General features: G+C 37.6%; 1 protein-coding gene across 1 annotated transcript in view; it reads right to left on the minus strand.

Moving 5' to 3' along the window:
• Nucleotides 1-23,430, minus strand: part of LOC143039041 (neurobeachin-like) — a 668,097-nt gene that overhangs the window by 115,099 nt on the left and 529,568 nt on the right. Inside the window, exons 8-12 of the mRNA XM_076208892.1 lie at nucleotides 17,438-17,564; nucleotides 13,666-13,785; nucleotides 10,327-10,473; nucleotides 6,985-7,041; nucleotides 1,331-1,495 (exon numbers count right to left, since the gene is read on the minus strand). Coding sequence (XP_076065007.1) covers nucleotides 1,331-1,495; nucleotides 6,985-7,041; nucleotides 10,327-10,473; nucleotides 13,666-13,785; nucleotides 17,438-17,564 — 616 coding nt within the window. The remainder of the gene's footprint in view (nucleotides 1-1,330; nucleotides 1,496-6,984; nucleotides 7,042-10,326; nucleotides 10,474-13,665; nucleotides 13,786-17,437; nucleotides 17,565-23,430) is intronic.

Genomic DNA, 23,430 nt, shown 5'->3' on the forward strand with positions numbered 1-23,430 from the left:
ACCCAGGAATGTGGGATGTGTTGTACGTATGAGATTGGGGAAAAGCTGTTGGGGGCAGTAAAATTTTTTGACACAAGTAATAGAGGTTGTGTTAGGGTTGGGAATGGAGAAAGTAAATAGTCTGAAGGGAAGGTGGGGCTACACCAGGTTTATGTATTGTCACAATGTCACAATGATCTGAAGAAGATCAGTTTTCCACATAGAGTGGTGGATACTTGGAACAAACTGGGTGAAAAAATAGTGTGTGCAAAACCATTCATAAATTTAGGAGCAAACTAGATACTGCAAGATACAAAGGCAGGACACCACAAGCATAGCTCCCCTTCCTGTAAAATACAACTACGTAAATACGTGTAGCAGAGAATGGAAGAGAATGAAGGAGTGAAGATACAGATGAATTACAGAGTATGGAAACCAAGTAGATGTCTGGGGGGGAATGAAAAGTGTCATGATAGATTGGTATCTGGGGATGAATGCAAAGAGAAAACTATATAAAAGGGTGATTGTGCCCACAACACTATATGGAACAGAGACTTTGAATCTAAGGGAGGCAGAAAGGAAGTACCTATGTGAGTTTGAAATGAAGTATATAAGAAGTATGGAGGGGGCCATAAGGATGAATAAGAGTAAGAAATAAAGAGATAAGGCAAAGAGTAAGGGTAAAAAGAGAGCTGGCAGATAGGGTTGATCAAAGAATCCTAGGATGGTTTGGGCATACTGTAAGAATGAGTGAAAAAAGACTAGCAAAAAGAATGTGGGAAGCAGAGATGGATGGAGTGAACTTGAAGAGAAGACTGAGAATGGAATGAATAGATGGATGGGGTGAAGATCTTGGGTAAAAGAAGAATGTCTGTCAAGCAGGGAAGGAAGAGGGCAAGTGACAGGAGTATGTGGGGAGTGGTTGTCAATAAAAGTGAAACTGACACGGACCAAAGGGATTTCTTCTTGTCTGCTCTATTATTTCTTGAGTGAATGAGGGGGGTTAGTCACCATATAATAAAGTAGTGGGGGGAAACCACCTTTGATTGTCAGGCTCTGTTTTGGTGCCGTGTCTTGCTGCATAGCTTTTGACCCAGGTAGTGTATGGGTAGGGATAACCCTTCATCCACAAAGAGCTAAGACAGATGGGACAACAAACTGGTGTTGGATGGGAGTGGGATGGGTGAAAGATGGGTTTATGCTTTGACTTGTTCATCTTCCTTATATGGGGGATGGGCCTTTTGGTACATGTAAATAAAATTTTGAGAAGCAGTTATTCATAACCACATTGGCTATCGAATAAACAACATAAGACTTTTTTTATAAGTAGCATGACAACCATCTGACTTACCTGTAGCATGAGGGCATGAGGGTTGTGTACAAAGAAGGACGGGTTGCCTTTAGGAGCAGACTGAAGACACAACTGCGAATCTGTAGCCACTGGATTATACATGAACACAATGGCACTAGCCAGCTTGCCATCATACAAAACCTGCTGGTAGCATAGGGAAGACGTCTGGGTCAAAAGAATGATTACAAGTAGATAATTATTGAAGTTAATTGGCAAGTCAAAAAAATATACAGTGAGACCTCTCATTAACGGACGTTAATTAGCTGTGTTTGCGGTGTTTTTGCTGTGTTTTCGGTGTTTTTGGTGCTGTGGTTTAGTGTGTGCAATCACTATGCCACCCAAAAACCACTCCAAAACACCAAAAACACAGCGAAAACACCAAAAACACAGCTAAATAACGTCCGTTAATGAGAGGTCTCACTTTATACCTATTTCTAATTATAAAAAACATTTTATACAATAATATATCCAATGAATTTTCTAATTATACATCTTAGTAAGAGAATCAAAATAATTTTGAAACAGATCTTGTCATTTCCATAAATGTACTCCTATTAATCAATATGTCCAGCAACTAATCTAATATATTCAATTGCTATACATTAACATAATTGTAAATACTTGTAATAATATGCCATCTGTGTGAGTGTGTGTGTATTTACCTAATTGTATCTTATGAGAAGGGGAGATATGCTCAAGGTGCCCCATCTTTGTATCTCGCAGTGTCTAGTTTGCTCTTAAATTCATGTATAGTTTTTGCACACACTATTGTTTTATCCAGTTTGTTCCACTCAGTGTGGAAAACTTTTTTTTCAGGTCTCTTCTACAACTATCCTTTTAGAGTTTCTTTTCATGTTCTTTGTATTTCTTTTATCCCAATATAGTAAGTCCTCTCTATCAAGGACTTGTGTGCCTTTCATGATTCTGTAAATGGTTAGCAGGTCATCTCTTTCTCTTCTTTGTTCCAAAGCTGGTAAATTCAATTTAACCAGTCTCTCCTCATATGACAGGTTTGAAAGTGTTGGGGCCATTTTCATGGCTGCTCTCTGGATTCATTCAATTTTGTTTATTTTCTTTTAAGTACTGGGTGACCACAGTATCACAGCATACTCCAGTCTAGGCATTATCAGTGTGACTAGTATTTTTTAACCATTTCTTCATCTGAATAGGTAAAAGCCACATTTATTGATCTTAGCAAGTTGTAAGATTCTCCAAAAATTTTGTTTATCTGTTTATCAAGGGACATGTCATTTGAGATAATTACTCCCAGATCTTTTTCAGATCCCACTTTACTTCCTTTGTTCTAATTCTATATTGTCCTGATTTTCTTTCTTTTTTTTTTACTTTTTCTGAACTCCATTATACTACATTTCTTAATGATGAAATCTACTTCCCACTTCTGACTCCATTTCCTAACCTTGTTTAAGTCCCTCTGTATTGATTCACAACCCTGTTTCAATATTAATTTTCCTCAGCAATTTAGTAACATTCCACATCTTCATCCATGTCATTCACATAAATAGCGAACATTATTGGAGCCAATACCGATCCCTGTGGAACTCCACTAATCACCTCCCAACCTGAACTCTTTTCTCTGTGCACTACTCTCATTTTTCTGTCATGCAAGAAATCCTCCATCCAGTTTAATAATTTATCTTGTATCCCTCCTATGTTTTCCAGTTATTTTTAATAATTTTTTGTGTGGTACTTTGTTGAAGGCTTTTTGTAAGTCTATGAAAGCCCAATCAGCCCATCCATCCCTTTCTGGTATTATATCTACTAGTCTTAAGTAGAAAAAGATTAAGTTTGTGGCACATGATCTTCCCTGTCTGAATCAATATTGTCTCAGGTTTATTATATTGTTTTCTTCCAGGTGAATCTCTTTTTTTTTCCACTATTGGTAGTATCGTTTTTCATCATTTCATTTTCACATTTAACCTCAATCAGTTCCTTTTTTAATTCACTTGACTCGTTATTTATTTCAGAATTCTTATTCTTTAGTTCACATACCTCTCTACTTACTTCAAAATAGTCTTTCCTTAAAATCAAGTGGCCACAATGCCTTCTTTCAATGAACATGTAACAAGACTGGATTTTATCCGCTAGTTGTTTCCTACATTCTTTAAGTATCCAGTTTGAGATCCCATCAGGTCCTGAAGCTTTTATCACATCCAATGGTCCTAGGAGATTGGGCACTTCCCTCACTTCTACATTTATATCTGCTAAACCTGGTTTTTTACTCCCCTCACTTTTCTCCAAAAAAGTTGTGCTCTTTTGTGAAGACTGAATGGAAACCTTCATTATTCTGCCTGGGCTGAGGCCTCTTCAAATACCTCACCATCTACTATTGGTTTTTTCTTCCCTGTGTCTCAATGTACCCTTTATGAACCTGTAAAACAGTTTTGGTTAATCTTTGCATTTTTCTACTACACCTCTCTCAAAATTGCTTTCTTCCTCCCTACAATTTCTGGTATAGTCATTCCTAGCTTGTTTGTAAGCTTCTTTTGTTTTACTGCTTATTTTCTTTCTCCATTTTCTCCGAGCCACATCCCTGGCTTTTTCCACAATCTCTTTCTGTTAAACCAATCCTGATTTTGTTTCTTTCCTTCTCAAGTCTTTGGCACATGTTAGTTCACTCCTAGGTTGTAAATGCAAAGAAAGATTTCCCATTTCCTCCTTATTCCAATAGAATTCATGAATTCCTCCCAGTTTGTTTCTTCAAAGAATTTTCTCAACCGTAAGTTATCTATTTTCCTAAAATTGAGTCTTCTTTGCTTGTGTGATTCATTTCTTGGCTCTATTTCCTCATCCTCCACGTGAAGTTCAATTGTAACATGGTCACTTTTTCCTACTGGGCAAAGGTAGTTCAAGAAGCTGATGATGTCTGGCTCTATGGTTAGTAACAGATCTAATATTGTGGGAGTGTCATCTCCTCTTATCCAAGTTACTTCCTTTACCCACTGGGTCATTGTGTTCTACACTGATATACTCAACAGTGTATTTCCCTAGGAATCTGCTTTGCCACCACAATTAAAATCTCAAATAAGGTCTATGTTACTATTTTGTTCAATATTTTTCTTTAAGAAAAAGAGTTGTATCCTCTAATATTTCTTGATATTCAGTTTCATCTTTCCTAATCCAAATATTTTTTAACCTTTCTTCTTGTGCTAACTTCCAAGACTTGCTGATTACTTCTTTTGCCATGGCTTGCAACTTGAATGTGTGTGTGTGTTTTCCTAATTGTTGTATACAGGAGAGAAGCAATGCTCATTGGGTCCCATCTCCTACTCTCTAGTTGATCATACCTAGCCTTAAATTCATTTACAGTTACAACTTGAGTAAAAGCAGCAACGACTGCAACAGCACTGTAGGAGAGAGGCCAAATGCAGAGTATGGGATCCAATATATTTGACGTTTCTCCCAGCAGGGCTTCTTCAGAAATAACACAGTAAGGAGTAAAATGTTTCTCAACTGTGTTATTTCTGAAGAAGCCCTGCTGGGCGAAACGTCAAATATATTGGATTCCATACTCTGTGTTTGGCCTCTCTCCTACAGTTACAACTTATTCTATATCATTGATTTCCAATTACAGTAAGTCCTCGTTATACAGTACATATGCATTCCTGAAAATCTTACCACAAATTTAAATTACCGTATACCGAACCCATTATAGCATGTAATGATAGGATATGGCAGACGTACCTTCTCCCTGCTCTTTCCTCTTCAAAATATCTAGCAGATACCGAATCTGTGAATTTTTCTTACCATAAATAGAATCGAGGGTAGTAATTACCAAATACCGTAACTATGAATTTACCAGATAAAGAATTACCTTATAAGGAAGACTCACTGTACCATATTTAGATTTGAAATCATGTATTGTTTGAACTTGGGCTATACCACCTTCAGACACATATTTTCCCTATATTTGTTCCCATGACCTCTTAAAGCCAAACTCTTTGGCTCCCTCATCTTATTTTGTTTCTGCTTCCTTCTTCTTCTACTTTTCATATGCTTCCCTAGTCTTAACTTGAAACCAATCCACATATGGTTGCTTTTTATCTACTACCACTTTTACTTCTTCATCCCACAATTCACTTTCTCTTCACTCCCATTCTCCTCATCCCATATACAGTAGACTCCCAAATATCTGGTATCCAAACATCCGGATTCTCTCACAACTGACAAAAAGCAACCAGGCAAAAAAATAAATGAATAGATAAAAAATAATATATATTTTTTACTGATCCTGTTTCAAAATGTTGGTACTATTTTGTCACAACCCCAACAATAACAGTTGCCAGACACAAGACAGAGAAATGCTATTATTGAATTATTCCTTTAAAACCTTTTTTTTTTTTTTTTTACCAAATGAAGTAAGGATGGTTTTCAATTTAGTGGTGACTGATATATTATTTCACGTTTAAATGATTTTTTTTTTGTGATAGGTGGTGTTTATATGAATGTGATTCTCCTTATCAACTGCTGTGAATATACTCTGTTTATTATATTAGTTTCCAAAGTGAATATATCAATTTAACTGATACATATCAAAATAAAAACATTCAGTTTTTATAAGAAAATATTTTTCATAAAATTAGATTATATAATTAAAACAACAATTACTACAAACTTTTTCAAATAAAAAAATCACATACCGGTAAATAAATCAGCAAAATTGATTGAAGAAATAATAAATATTTCAATAATAATTGGCATTTTTCTGGCTTAGTGTCTGGCAACTGTTTGTTGAGATTGTGGCAAAATAGCGCCAAAATGCCTGCCACAGCTGGGCAGTTTCTCATCAATGTTTTGGTGCCAAGTTAACCAGTGTTTACAGTATTTACTGTCAGTCTGTGCTGCTTACAAGTGTATTGTGTGCTATTATTATCAACATCCTACTCTCATTTACCCACCACTATGGCCAGGGGAATAGGGAATTATATATTATTACACAAATGGTACATTTATAGTCATGCTTTCTTTTGTCCTTATAATGCATGATTACTTTATAAAATATCTTATGTAGGTCTGCATTTGGGTTTTTATAAGAGTACCTCTTGTATACCTGGAAAATTACCATATCTGGCACACACATATTCTCATTCATGTTGGTTATTATAGTCTACTGTACCATCTTTGAACACTTGCTTGTTTTATGGGCTTTGGCCATTCTGTAGCACAAGTCTCTATGGCATTAAACTGAGATGTGGCTAGGCATAAATATTTTTGTCATATCTTGGGGATTTAAGACTATAAGCCCTTACTACTGTTACATGCTAACTTTAGCAGCATCTTCAGTCTACCTCTGGGTTCTTGTCTCCAGATATTGGCCCCTTAGTCTGTTTAGACACCACACTCTCCTTTTCTGGTTCTAATCTAGCAAACTCCTGAGTGAACTCTAGAACGATGAAAACCCAATCAAATGGGCTCCCTTTAGAATGCAGTGTGACTCTTAGATACATAAAACTCCCAGTCCCTGGCCAGAACCAAATCTACAAATTATGATGCTGTGTTGATGGGCTTAGGAAAGATGTAAGCACTATTATATCATACGCACTTGCATATGACATAATAGTGCTTACATCACATGAATTTTGCAAAGCCTAAGATTATTTCATACAAAGCATCAATGTTGTGCAAAGCCCTCTTACCCTTCTATGGTTCTCTGGAAGCTGTAGGTAGCTCTCGTTGTCAAAACGGAACTGACTCTGTAGAAAAAGACAGAACAAGAAATAATTATTGGTCATGACTTCAAATTGGCATGGTTTTGTTATTTTATATTCCTTTCTTCAATGTATTTTCAAAGTCCTTTTTCCTAAGTTATACACATTTCCCTTCTACTACAAACAAACCTATGTTCTTTCCTATCAATAGTGTAAAGTTATGTATACATACACATACCAAAATGCCCTTTACTCTTTATAAGGAGGGTGGGCAAAACTTACACTTTACAAAATACAGAAAATAAAGCATTGACAATAATAACATGATACTAAAAAACCACCCTAAAAAACCTGGTCTTAGAAACCAATTTTTTTTTCATATGTCATACAATAATTATACAAACACAATATTAACCCTATTCACTTATTAGATAAAAAGGTATAGCAGCTTCTTATTAATCAACCATATATCTACACCTACCTGTGCATTACAATATATCAACACAAAAATACATTCACACCCAGATAACAAAAAATATCTTCAAGATACATATATACATACATACATACACATACCAAATGCTTTTTCCCCCTTACATGGGGGATAGCCAAAAAGAAAAAGGCATAGAAATCACTCCCACCCATTTCATTTCCCATATATTCCACTCCCCTCTACCCTCCTCCCTCCCTCCTATCTTGGCACCTCCTGGATGATGGGTCATCCCTGCATCCTGTCCACTGCCCTGGGTCAGAGGCAGTGTCGCAAGATACAGCACATCCACAGCAAGGCCGCTTCATAAATTCAGCAACCCCCCCTCTCCGTCCCCTGATGCAGGAAAGGAGAAGACGGGGAGAAATCCCTTTGGGCTGCGTCAAATTTTTTCTCATACATACTTCCTCACCCATCCCCCACCCACTCCCCCTCATGCATCACAGCCTCATCTATACACAACCCTTCTCCATTCACCCCTATCTTCTGTCCTCTCCCGTCCTTCCTCTACAGACATTCCTCTCTTTTGTAAAGCCCCTTTCACCCCATCCATCCATCTCATTCTAGGACGCCCTCCCATATTCACTCCTTCCACCTCCGTCTTCCACACTTCTTTTACTAATCTTTCTTCACTCATTCTTTCCATGTGTCCAATCCATCCTAATACTCTTTCATCAACCCTATCTCCCAGCTCCCTTTCCACCCCTGTTCTCCTCCTCACCTCCTCATTTCTCACTCTATCTAGCCTAGTAACCCCTATAATACTTCTCAGATATTTCATCTCAAATACATTCAAACTCCTTCTCTCTTCCTCTCTCTATCTTCAAGATAGGCTGCCAAATTCAATACTCCAACCAGCCTAACCCCAACGTCAGTCCTACAGCAAAATCCCTCTCAAGACAGGCAAGAATCACAATTCATCTCCCTTTTTGACAAACATTCCTCTAGTATACACAGTCCCTTTCATCCATCAAACTCATTCTCAGTCTTTCCCTTGAGTTTGCTCCATCCACCTCTGGTTTCTACTCTTATTTATTAGCTTTTCTTCACTCATTCTTCCCATATGCTCAAACCATCCCAGTATTTTCATATACTAAGTTATCAGTCAATAAATAAAACACCTTCTTAGCATGGTGGAATGTACTGATGAATTAATCTTTGATGAAGTTTGTTAATATTGTCCCCTTGGAATGCTACAAAAAAAAATTACTACACAGGCTTATCTCCTACTCACCTATCCACCCACATACTGGTTTTCCTTACTAGCACTGTAGCCAAAATTTGTGAAAAAGTTATTAAGAACAGATGGATAAAACATCTGGACAATTTGGATTTTGACAAGGAAGAACTTTTGCCACAAATTTGATTTGTTTCTACTCAAAACTAATAGATATAATGCAAGAAAAGGATGGATGGGCTGATTGTGCTTTCACAGACTTACAAAAGCCTTTGACAAAGTGCCACATAAAAACTTATTAAGAAAACTGGAAACCACAGGAGGGATACAAGGTAAATTACTGAACTGGATGGAGGATTTTTTGCATGGAAGGAAAATGAAGGTAGTGCTCAGAGAAAAAAGTTCAACTTGGGAAGAGGTGATTAGTGGAGTTCCACAGGGATCAGTATTGGCTCCAATAATGCTTGCCATTTATGTGAATGACATGGATGAAAATGTGGAATGTTATACGAGCTTCTTTGCAGATGATGCAAAATTGCTGTAGAAAGTGAACACTGAAAAGGATTGTGAATTGTTACATAGATTTGAACAAGGTTTGGAAATGGAGTCAGAAGTGGGAAGTAGATTTCAACATCAAGAAATGTAGCTTAATGGAATTTGGAAAAAGTGAAAAAAAAAAAGGATATCAGGACAATACAAAATCGGAACAAAGGAAGTAAAGAAAGCGGGATCTGAAAAAAAATTGGGAGTAATCATCACAAATGACATGTCTCCTGATAAACAGATAAACAAAATTGTTGGAGAACCCTACAACTTAATAAGATCAATAAAGGTGGCTTTTAACCTACTTGGACAAAGAAATGGTGAAGAAAATACTAGTCACCCTAATAAGGCCTAGACTGGAGTATGCTGTAACACTATGGTCACCCACTACCAAAAAGAATATAAAGAAAATTGAAAAAAATCCAGAGAGCAACTACAAAGATGGCCCCAATACTTTCTAAACTGTCATGTGCAGAGAGATTGGCTAAACTGAATTTACCAACTTTGGAGCAAAGAAGAGAAAGAGGGGACTTGCTAATGATCGATAGAATCATGAAAGACATGGAAGTCCTTGACAGAGAAGACTTATTAAGCTGGGATAGGAGAATTACAAGGGGATATGAAAAGAAAACTCAAAAAGAACAGTTATAGAGGAGATTAAAGAGAAAAAAAAAAAAAAAAAAAAAAAAATCCACATAGAGTGGATGTCTGGAACAAACTGCATGAAACAATAGTGTGTGCAAAACACATGAATTTAAGAGCAAACTAGACACTGCAAGATACAAAGACAGGACACCAAGATCATAGCTCCCCGTCCCATAAAATACAACTAGGTAAACATAAACATGAAGACACAAGCACACAAAATACAGCATATATGTAAAATGATCTTATGACATTCTTTCCCCTTTGAAAAGCCAGTCACTCACAGTGGATGGTACATTCCTTCAATCCATACATACCTACTAAGGATGACTAATACCCTTCCAACTACAGTACCCTCTCCCGGTTTCACATCCTCCACCTCTAAAAAATGTGAACTTATTAAAATATGCAGTACTCTGAAAAACTCAACTAGTACATAAGATAAACAGATGCAACAATCACACATATATCATACCTTATAACCTGGGCCAAGGCGATGCATTGCACAAACTTGATGCGCAGTGAGAGCCTCAGCAAAGAGGTACACTGCACTCATTTGACCACAAAACACTCGCTCTTCGTCCAACTCTGGAGTAGCGCCAATGTAACACTTGTCCCATGTCTGCAAGAAAATAATTCAATATATCAGTAGCTGTACTGATTATTACAATATATCAGTCTCATACTTGTTCACAGTATCATTTCTCCTTCAAGAAATATTCAATTTCTTGATTTATGCAAGCCATGACTACAATTAATAATAAAGAATTATTTTTTAGCTGTTGCACAGCTTTTGACAACTTTACATGTTTGATCTGGCTCCTGCTAGGCAATTTTATAATTTTAGTTCAACAAAAATTGACCCTCAAGATGTATATGTATGTATATATATACATATATATATATATATATATATATATATATATATATATATATATATATATATATATAAATATATATATATATACACACACGTTTCAAGGAGGGAGTCACAATATGCGCAAAGATGGTGTGTGGAACAAGGAGGATGGGAGGAAATAGAAGGAAGGTTGGTGAGTGGTGGAATGATGAAGCAAAGAAGGTTGTAGAAAGGAAGAAAAGAACATTCACAGATTGGTTGCAAAATAGGATGACAGACTTAAATTTGTGGATCAGGCATGCCTCAGTCAAACAACTACTGCCTGGGCCAACACCTGTCATCCTTTAGTATCAAGGTGGTGGGTGCACACACTCTCCCATGACCCCAGGACTACTGGGTTAGTATGTATATCCAAATCCTGGTCTCCCCTCATTGGACTTGGTGATGGGTGGGGGTATGGGAGAGCAAATCATATGCATATGGCCATGGGAACCCTATTGGCTACACATGGTGGGGATGAGCTTGCAACCTGTCCCTGTCAAAATCATCAAATCCACTATGCAGGGTGCCAGGGTGTTGCAAATGAGGCAAAAATATGTTGAACCTGGCCCAGGATGAACCTCCAGCAGGCTTTCTGTGTGTGCGCCTGGGACATTTTCTCTCCCAAGATGACTGACAACCCTTGTCATCAGAGGAGTTCAGGAAGCTTGCATTGGATATAATGACTCTCTCAGAGGTGAGAGGACTAGGAAATGGCAAGATCAGTAATGAGGGTTATATCAACTTCTGGTTGGGCTGAACCAATGGGACCCCACTGCATGGGAGTAAATATATCTAGCCAACTTTAGCATAGTGTTGTAAGGGTTACCCCAGTTGATAAATGTATGATGCTGGTGTGGCTTAAGCACACCTTGATCTTCAACTCTCTTATTGCAGTATATGCTCCCACAGAGGTGTATAACCTTGAAGAGATTTCCTATGCCAAGCTTGAATCTGGAGGACCCTGAAGAACTGTGGGACACTTTTAAATGTGAAACACTGAAAGCTGCCAATGAGTGCATTGGGAAGTGCACAAGGTTGAGGAGTGTTGTGGCATCACAGGAGACACTGGAGTATAAAGTTAGGCTATGCTGCCAGAATGGCTGGGGACCTGGACCAATACAGGATTCAAAAACAAGAGACTAGAGATCTCATGAGAATGGATACAGAGAGGTACATAAGGGGAATCGCAGAGGATACTTATGGCCATTTTAATGCAAATGACCTCAGCTCTGCTTACTGAGCCCTGAAAAAACTCTGCCCCAAATATGTGACCCACAGGAGCACAATCTGTACAGCTGATGGCAAACTAGTGTCAGGTATGGAGGGGTGTGGCCTCTTTGCTGAGTACTTTGAGCAGTTACTCATGAGTGACCCTCCACATGGACAGCTTCCCCTTGATGGCATTCAGGTGGCACTTCTTGATCCATTGATAGACGAATTTCTGCCCTCTCTGACAGAGGTCAAAGAGGCTGTAAATTCAAGAGTGGAAAGACAGCTGGCATCCTGTTGGCATGCTGGTCCTTTGTAAACCTTTGTAACATCAGTGCAGAGTTACTAAAAGCTGCAGGTGAGGCCATGATCTGCAGGTTCCATGCAACACTGTCTGTTGTCTAGCAGTCTGGTACCATTCCCTACAAATGGAAAATGGGTCTGGTCATCCCTATCTGGAAGGGAAAAGGGCTGCAACAACTACTGTGGCATTACACTGCTCAGGGTGTCAGGCAAGGTGCTTGCCCCTCTATTGCTGATATGTATTTGTTCACATCTGATAAAATTTCAGAGGCCTGAACAGTCTGGTTTTATGCCAGGTAAGTCAGCAACTGATTGGATCCTAATGCTTTGTATTCTTGTGGAGTGTCAATATGAGTTTCAACAGAGGGTTCTTGCACCTTATGTTGATCTCAAGGTGTTTGACTTGGTGAATCGTGGAGTGCTCTGGGATATTCTGTGGATCTGTAGGATTCCTGCTAGGATTATTGATTTGATATGTGGCTTATACTCTGTGACAGAGTGCTGTAAAGTATGGAGAGGGCATGTCTTGCTTCTTTCTTTTTAATTCAAGAGTGAAGCATGGGTGTGTCCTTGCCCCAACACTTTTCAACACCTGCATGGACTGGGTACTTGTGCAGAGTTGTCAATCAATGTTGTTGCGGAGCATCTATTGGCAACACTAAGGTCACTGACCTTGTGTTTGCTGATGATGCTGTCCTTCTTGTGGAGTCATTGGAGGTCCTGGTTGCAGCCCTCAAGTTACTGCACAGGGAGGTGAGACCACTTGGACTTGAGGTCTCTTGGACCAAGACTAAGGTTCAGGAATTTGGGGCCTTTCTGGATGACACAGTTCAGTCTGTCCATGCATATAGCAAGGACACAGAGGTCTTGAAAAGCAAGCTGATCGAACATATCGAGAATTGTTTGGAGTGGGAAGGGTGGCTGCATGGGGAGCTTGCTTGGAGAGGCCATGGGGTATGATGTCAGCATGTGAGTGAAGCAATGCATTCCCTGGTGTATCCCTCCAATTGACAATGATGATATATAGTCCCGCATGCAAGTCATGCAACTACTGTAGATTAATACAAAAGCCCATTAACCAAAACAGTGTATTTAGGTACACGTATTACTCTTGGCTACTTTATTCTGATGTTCTAATCCTTATGACTTATCACCCTCAGCTTCCCAGTTCGCCCTTCACATCAAATGCTTTGTATATTGCCATAAACATTGTGAGTATAATTTGTCTGCAGCAACTTCCCACTGAAAACATTTTCATTGAGAGATACAGATTTCTTAATAGGATAAAAGGTGATTTTTATTATTCTTTTTTTTTACATGAATCAAAGGAATATACTGTAATGCCTGAATCTGCCTCACACCGGGGGATTTCATTCAGTGAAAAGGTTGAAGACAACTTACGTCATTCGTGGAAACAAGCCATGTCATCTCAGTGGAGGACGCAAGCTGACCGTTGACAAACACTTTGATCTCGCTCTTACTCCATCGGTTGTAGATGTATACCACAGCAACCATGTACCACTAGAATGTTAGAAAAATAACAATATATCACTAAAATATATTACAAGAAAACCTTATCAGTGGTAAAATATAACAACTTTCAGGGCCATGAAGTCTGCCCTAATTGTGGTCAACTATAACAGCATATGGCAATGACACTCCACTAGAATATGCCAATGAAATATCAATATCAATATATATACATATATATATATATATATATATATATATATATATATATATATATATATATATATACATATAGGTACACATAATTATATACACACACTCTTTTGAAGCCATAATTTGAAACCATCTCCATCAAACTCTTTCTACCATCGACATTCTGTTCGGCATCACTTCCTAAAATGATATTCTGTCCTTCAATGACATTATATCCTAACGTGATATTTTGTCCTCCACTATCATTACATCCGATTGTGATATTTCGTCCTTTATTGACATATCCTAATGTAATATTTTGTCATTTACTGCCATTATATCCTAAAATGATGTTTTTTCCTCTACCGACATTATATCCTAAAATGATATTTTGTCCTACACTGACATACTGCTCTACATTATTGCTATGCCCTACCCCCAATACATTCTGCTTCCCCTTCCCTTTGGGTTTCTACCCAAAAAAAAAGAACTAGTTTATTACAAACTCCTACAATGAGGTTTGTAAGAACATTTTGCCTCTGTGAGTAAGGTGGATCCCATCAGAGGCATAAAGGTCATGACACCTGGAAGAGATAACAAGGATCAAGAAAGTGGTATCCCAATTCCATGCACAATTGTGATATCCTCTCCCTGATCCCTATGGTTCTACTGTTCCAACTGGAGCCAGCATAGATCCTCGGAAACATCCCACAGACTACGTGACGCTCCCACATTCCTTCATCTTCTTTAAGACCTTGTAATTCCAAACAAATTCCTCTGATCTCCCTCTGCCCACATCATTACTCCCCGTGTGAACAATCATAACCGTGCTCGTCCGCGTTTAGGAGTGGAAGAGAAGCTTAATCCAAATAGGACTACAAGAGTAAGGAAGGAAAAAGTAAACAAGGTATTAAAAGTAGTTCAAGAAGATGAACAAGAAATAAAGAAGTTGAAGAAATATATAGATTACAGAAATACAACATAGACATGACCAGACCAATTAAGGTTAAATTCAGGTCAAAAATGACAGCAGAGAATATCTTATCAAAAACAGGGAAACTAGCAAAAAGTGATCAGTATAAACAGTTATGGATAAAAAGAGAAACGAATAAAGAGGAAAGAGAGGATGAGAAAACAAAAAGACTAGAAGCTAAGGAAAAAAAAACGAGAACAGAACAGAGTCAGACAAAGAGAAATTCTATTGGAGAGTAGTGGATATGAAAGTGAGGAAATGGTTCATAGCAGAGAAAAACAGAAGGGAAACAGAAAACAGGATGGAAGTAGCAGAAAATTAAAAGTGTCTTACACAAATATAGATGGCTTAATAACAGGCTTGAATGAACTGAATGGTTACCTGAAGGAAAAAGAACCGGACATAATGGGAATTGTAGAGACAAAATTGAAAGGTTCACTACCACCCAACAGTGTAGGACATGGTGCATATAATTATTGGATTAGAAACAGAGAAGTAAAACAAGGGGATGGAGTTATGTTCCTGACTAAGGATATAAATGAGGAATGTCACATATGGAAAGAATAAAGATGATTATGATGGAAGTGGAGGACAGGGATGGGAAGAGCAGAAAGTTTGTGGTAAATTATATGCCTCCTAAAATGGCTTCATGGCGAGAGTGAGAACACAAAAATATGTTAGAAGACACAAGGATAACACTAAATAAGAAAATGTAAGATGGAGGGAGAACAGTTATAATGGGTGACTTTAATTGTGAAGAAATCTGCTGGGAAGAGATGACAGTGAAGGGTGGAGATGACCTATGGGTAAATGTGCTACTTGATATGATTATAGAACATACAATGACACAATGGATACAAGAGAATACTAGGTATAGAAATGAGGAAGAACCATCAAGACTGGACCTAATAATCACATTAGAACCTGAAATAGTGGACAAGATTGAATATAAGACACCAATAAGTAAAAGTGACCACATATTGGTTTAACTGGAACTAAATGAGGAAAAATACATGGTAAAAATGAACCATATAGAAAGGGAAGATTGATGTAAGGAAAAACAAATTTTCATAAAATAAGAGAATTCTTTCTAAGAGCAGACCGGAAAAGGATACTCAAGGAGGAAACAACAGTAGAAGAGAAATGGAATATTTTGACAAAAATTTATAAAGGAGTGGAAAAGTATGTTCCAAGACAAAAACAAGAAAAAGGATATGTAAAGTGTTGGTGCAGCAAAAGATATAGGGAGTTAAAGGGATAAAGCTTGGATAAAATGGAAGACAGACAAGACCTGAAAAATGGAAAATATATACCAGTTATAGAAATCAATATGTACAAGTGCGCAGAGAAGAAAAGAGAAAATACGAAAAGGATGTCATAGAAAAATGTAACGGACAAAAAAAAAAAATATGTTATAGATTTGTAAACAACAAACTGAAAAACAAGCAAGAATTAGTGAAACTACGACAAGAAGGAAATAGAAATGGCAGAGAGGAAATAGAGAAAATAGAAATGGCAGAAATTATGAACAAACATTTTCAATCGGTGTTTACGTGAGAGAACATACAACTTAGAGATGTCGAGTGGGAGGAGAAAGTCCTCCCTATGAAAGAGATAGAAGTAACAAGGAAAGAAATAATGAATCACTTGAGTAATCTCGATGTCAGAAAATCGCATGGACCAGATGATTAGCAAGTAACTCTAGTATAAAACTTAGAACTTTAATAAGACTCGTCGGATTAATTCTTATCCTAACAATATAGAACATCCTTATAGCTACCGAAGAAGGGTGTTCAACCCGAAATCGCGATCTAGCTAATATGACTACATACAGCCAAATCATAAGTTTCCTTTTCAAGGAACAAAATCTATAATAAGGTATACGGAAAATACCTTTCAGAAAATAATTATTGCAAAACTAGCCGTGATTCACTTTTAATGATATATGCATTTGAGAAAAACTCCTGCCCGAATACACTTAAAAAAGAAAGAAAAAAAAAATATATATATATACACATATATATATATATATATATATATATATATATATATATATATATATATCTAGATATATATATATATATGCTAGGACATTGTGACAAGTTGATGAAGGTGGAAAAAGAAGTCATGGGTGTAATTTCGAGTTTGAGTTTATTCCTGACTGGTTTTCTCTATGCTTGTTCAGAGGAAGCACATTCCTCTGAAGAAGCATAGATTGAAACCGGTCAGGAATAAACTAAAAAAACTCAGAACTAGATCCATGACTTCTTTTTCCACCATCATCATATATAGATATATATATATATATATATATATATATATATATATATATATATATATATATATATATATATAAAGTGTGTATACAAACATACATATTACATAAACACACTTCTTTCTACTCCAGACATTTTTCTCTTATCTGGGTGGCCAAAAAAGATATAGTAATAAATCAATAAACAAATGAACATAATACATATCAAATATCACTTGAAAAGTGCGAAAATATAAGCGAACCCCAAGGATAATTTTACTTACCTTTCTCGGCTGAAATTCGTACTTTATGCAGTGCTGATAACCTTTACCCTTGACCTTGAGGGACGTAAGCACCAGACAGTTGCCGACGAAATGCGCCGAATACCCGACGCCTTTGCTCGTCTTGAAGCTGTTGGGAAGAAAAATAAACATGTAACCATTTTGTGTTTTACCATATCACTGTGTGTGTGTACACGTATGTAAAGAATCAATACAGCTATTAATGTTGGTGTAAAATGCATGTAAGGCATTGATAGGATTTAAGAAGACATCAAACTTGAGATAGCATTTCTGTGTATCAAAACATCCAAGAACGGTAATTTGTTATAATTTTCAATCTCTATGGTCAATTTACTTGACGGAAATTATATTGTCTAATTTCCATCGTTCTTCACTCCTATTCCGCTCATCATCTAAAAACTAATTTTTTCTTCCAAGTTTCTGAGGGCCAATAAAATTAGTCCTGAATTTTTAGATGATGAACTTAGAATGACTGCATTAAAATTCTAGTATCCCAACAATTTTATTAAAAATGCCCAGAGAATGTCAAGGAAGTATCACTATGATAAGGACCAAGTGCAGTAAGTAATTCCAGAAAGAAAAACGTCCTTATTCAAAATTCCTCTGATTATGATGAAGGATACTACAGCATTCCATGTAAACGCTGCTAAATGTTACATTGGACAAACAAAGACTTTGACACGAGATCGAACCGACACGAGCAGTGTCAGGACGGGTCAACAGTACGGTTTTTTTTTTTTTTTTTTTTTTTTTTTTTTTTTTTTTTTTTTTTTTTAAAATAGAGACAAGCCCACCGGCTACGCCGGGGGCCTTGGCCTGCGGCGCTGCGCCTTAGGCGCGGGCGCTGCGCGCCCTGTGCTCTTCTTCTTCTTCGAGTTCTTCTTCGAGTTCTTCTTCGAGTTCTTCGAGTTCTCCTTCGAGTTCTTCGAGTTCTTCTTTGAGTTCTTCTTCGAGTTCTTCTTCGAGTTCTTCTCTTTCGAGTTCTTCGAGTTCTTCTTTTTCGAGTTCTTCGAGTTCTTCGAGTTCTTCGAGTTCTTCTTCTTCGAGTTTTTCGATTTCTTCTTCGAGTTCTACTTCTTCTTCTTCTTCGAGTTCTTCTTCTTCCTCTTCTTCGAGTTCTTCTTCTTCTTCTTATATAGATTTTGGCCAAACTGACTGAAACAACCCCAGAAATTTCGCTAATTATAATTGTTAGAAAAAAATGATTAAATGTAGTCACATGGAAGATGGAGCAAATGCTGCGTAAGAACCATTTTACATATAGGATTGTGGACGTCTGGAACGCCCTGCCTAGCTGTAAATGCTCCTACTAAGGCTTACTTCGAACGTCGTTTGGATAAGCACTGGGAGGGACAAGATGTCAAGCTTAATTTCGAAATAACTCGATGTCACCAGAATAATGATCAACGAGGATCTGGATATAAGGCTTTGGCCTGCGTCCAGTAACAACACAAGCAAACATAAGTGACTGGAGACCAACAAGACAGGAATTTTATATAACTTCCACCATTTCCTTCAGGTTAAATACTACCATAACCTTTTGGGTCTAATGACTCAAAAGGAAGAATTTACTAGAGCCAACAAGCCACAACGCCGGGCAGTGTGGCATAGGCCTGATAGTTTTCAGGTTCTGCCACGACAATAGATGCAGATAAATAATATTTTTTCCTCGAGTTTCATTGACTGAAAATGCACATACTCACAGTGGTTGGCAACAGTCCTTGAGCCTTCCAGTTCTCTCCAGGAAGAAACTCTACCGCTTGTGTTGGATTAGTGTGGAATTATTTTTATTTCACCGGCCCAAAGTAGAAGAGTAGCCGTCGGTTGTCAGCTCTCCGCACGATAATAATAATAATAATAAATAATAATAATAATAATAATAATAAATAATAATAATAATAATTAATAATAATAATAATAATAATAATAATAATAATAAAAATGGTGGAAATGCAAAGTAGACTAACAAAGTTCTTGGCGTCCTGTGACCGAATGCCAGGCCCTCAGACCTAAAGAAGGAGTTCACGGGTTCTGAAAGTGATCAACAGTCACTACTTTCATCCGTCCATTTTGCATGATCACCATTAGCAGGTACCCGTCACTGGCCAACAGATAAACATGAAATAAAAATAGTCTGTATGAATCGCAGACTGATTTTTTACTAGAAATTCTGTGCACTGGTTTACAGAAAAAAAAAAATTGGTTGGTACCTAGGCCTAATTACGAAATTCGGGGACAGTCTCCGTGGGGCCTTACGGCAAAAAGGCACACTTTATCTACATGTACTGGAAAGGATAACCGAGAAAATAGTACAAAGGACGGAAAAAATATATTTCGTACCGTCTGCCACCCCTGCTGCTCGCTCACTGTCGCGTCGAAGCTCTCCTCTTCCACACAAAGTTTTAATGGAGGGGGACTTTTAGTCGGTGATAGTTATAACTTATAAATTGCGTATATATTTACCTAACTGTATACACCTAATTGTAGTATCCGGCATAAGAGCTGTGCTCGTGAGGCCCCGTCTTTTTGTTTCCACATTGAGAAAACGTGTCAGTCTACTTGTACTCTGACTATACTGTCAGTCTACTTGTACTTTGACTATACCGTCAGTCTACTTGTACTTTGACTATACTGTCAGTCTACTTGTACTTTGACTATACTGTCAGTCTACTTGTACTTTGACTATACTGTCAGTCTACTTGTACTTTGACTATACTGTCAGTCTACTTGTACTTTGACTATACTGTCAATCTACTTGTACTTTGAATATACTGTCAGTCTACTTGTACTTTGACTATACTGTACTGTCAGTCTACTTGTACTTTGACTATACTGTCAGTCTACTTGTACTTTGACTATACTGTCAGTCTACTTGTACTTTGACTATACTGTCAGTCTACTTGTACTTTGACTATACTGTCAGTCTACTTGTACTTTGACTATACCGTCAGTCTACTTGTACTTTGACTATACTGTCAGTCTACTTGTACTTTGACTATACTGTCAGTCTACTTGTACTTTGACTATACTGTCAGTCTACTTGTACTTTGACTATACTGTCAGTCTACTTGTACTTTGACTATACTGTCAGTCTACTTGTACTTTGACTATACTGTCAGTCTACTTGTACTTTGACTATACTGTCAGTCTACTTGTACTTTGACTATACCGTCAGTCTACTTGTACTTTGACTATACTGTCAGTCTACTTGTACTTTGACTATACTGTCAGTCTACTTGTACTTTGACTATACTGTCAGTCTACTTGTACTTTGACTATACCGTCAGTCAACTTGTACTTTGACTATACTGTCAGTCTACTTGTACTCTGATTATACTGTCAGTCTACTTGTACTTTGACTGTAATGTCAGTCTACTTGTACTTTGACTATACTGTCAGTCTACTTGTACTTTGACTATACTCTCAGTCTACTTGTACTTTGACTATACTGTCAGTCTACTTGTACTTTGACTATACTGCCAGTCTACCTGTACTTTGACTATACTGTCAGCCTACTTGTATTTTGACTATACTGTCAGTCTATTTGTACTTTGACTATACTGTCAGTCTACTTGTACTTTGACTATACTCTCAGTCTACTTGTACTTTGACTATACTGTACTGTCAGTCTACTTGTACTTTGACTATACTGTCAGTCTACCTGTACTTTGACTATACAATTTCTCCTTCCATTTTATTCCACGGACCAATTCATATGTGTGAGAATCTCCATGGATCTTGTGTTGGGCTCGTGATCCACAGCTCTCACCCTCTTGGATGAAACTTCAGAACTCGTATATGGACTGGTCTATGGATAATGCTAGTATCTTACATATACACCTTCAGCTTCTTGCATAATAGAGTAGGGGTGCAAGCTTGCAATACTGTGATGCTTTTTAACCCTGGGCGGGAATCGAACTCGCGATGGGAACCAGCCACCCTCGGGCCAACGGCTCTTACGGTGGTATTCTTAAAAAAAAAAAAAAAAAAAAAACTTATATAAATCCTTGGAAGGAAAAGATTTATATAAGGAAGTATATTTTCTTTAAGAATACTACCGTAAGATTCTTACGGTGGTATTCTTAAAAAAAATCTTTCCTTGTGTTAATATTTCCTTCCAAGGACTTATATAAGATTTATATATATATATATATATATATATATATATATATATACATATATATATACATATATATATATATGCGGAAAAACCACCAAGGAAAAAGAAAAACTGATGACCAAAGCGCTTTCGTCTACTCAGACATCCTCAGGGTACATGACATCCTCATGTACCCTGAGGATGTCTGAATAGACGAAAGCGCTTGGTCATCAGTTTTTCTTTTTCCTTGGTGGTTTTTCCGCATATTTAGAATCACGAGTTTATGTGATTTCTCATGCATATATATAATATATATACATATATACATACATACATATATATATATATATATATTTTTTTTTTTTTTTTTTTTTTTTTTTTTTTTCTTTTTAAGAATACCACTCTTAAAGACTCCCCAAAACTTTGCACAAGGCCCGCCCGCCCGCCTGGTGTCAACTATTCCGGTGACTGGTTCTACCTCGGCTGCGACACACAGACAGGGAGACTTTGGTCCGCAGTCGTCTGACATCACTATGTATGAGAGAAAGACATATGTCCACATGTCTTCAATTTTATTCACGTTACGAGACTTGTGGTGGACCTTCCCACGTTTTAAGGGGCTATCACACTGGGTAATTTTTCCTCCCACATCCAACCACCAACACCCCATTTGAATGACTAGGATATGGCTTACAGAAATCTAGACTTCTCTAAGAATATTTCAGTAGTATGTCTAACATTCTTATAGGTGTACAATCTCTTAGTTCATCATGCAGCTCTGCTGTATATGACAGAAATATAATTTGGTGTTTGGAGATTTGAAAAATGAAATATTGCGCCCGAAGCCGTTTGTACTGAAACGATCTCTCAGCTGTCGGTGCTGGTGAAGACCATGGAAGCCCGGTGTGATCTCGCTACCTGGGCAGTACATAAGAACATAAGAACATAAGAATGAAGGAGACTGCAAGAGACCATAAGGCCTACACAAGGCAGCTCCGTATCCATCACCACCTGTCATGCCCATCCATACAGTTGTCTCATCGTTTCTTAAAACAACCGATAATTTCAGCGCTCACTACATGGTTACTAAGTCTATTCCATTCGTTGACCACCCTATTGGTAAACCAATTCTTGCCTATTTCCTTTTTAAATCCAAATTCGTCCATTTTATAACCATTACTGCGAGTCGTGCCCTGTTTTAATATGATGACCTTGTTTGCATCACCCTTGTTAAAGCCTATCCACTTGAACACCTCTATTAGATCATCTTACAAGAAGCAATACGTACACTCCCCTGCCTAGGAGGTTCGAATCCTACTTATCTTGTTTCCGCTCTTTTCTCAAGCTAATCAAGGAGGAACACTAATCTTAGTCTGCCCGGAGATGCTATCATTACCATTCACACTCTGTTCCCTCCAGAGGCCAAGTCCCTCTCACACTGTCCAGTATCAGCTAGGTATTTATGATTTACGGAATTTGATGATCATGCGGATCAGGCACGAAGACGTTAGGTTAGGTTAGGTTAGGTTCGGTTTGGTTAGGTTAGGTTTGGTTAGGCCTGGTTGGGTTAATTTAGGTTAGGATTACGTTAGGTTTGGTTAGGTTAGGTTTGGTTAGGTTAGGTTAGGTTTGGTTAGGCTTGGTTAGGTTTGGTTAGATTAGGTTCCGCATGATCCACAAATTCCGCAAGACCGCAAATCATAAATGCTCTCCATATTTCAACCCCATTCCCTTAAACACCATAAGATAATATCGCTGTGAAAGCCCGATCTGACCTCCTATCCTAAGCACACCTCTCTCTTCTTCCTATTAGGTGACTTAAATACCGGACATCTTTTTTGTTGAGACACCATCAAAACCCCGTGAGGCAGACGAT

This window comes from Oratosquilla oratoria, chromosome 25 (genome assembly GCF_046742065.1).
Source record: "Oratosquilla oratoria isolate Oo_2021 chromosome 25, ASM4674206v1, whole genome shotgun sequence".
NCBI classification, from domain to species: domain Eukaryota; kingdom Metazoa; phylum Arthropoda; class Malacostraca; order Stomatopoda; family Squillidae; genus Oratosquilla; species Oratosquilla oratoria.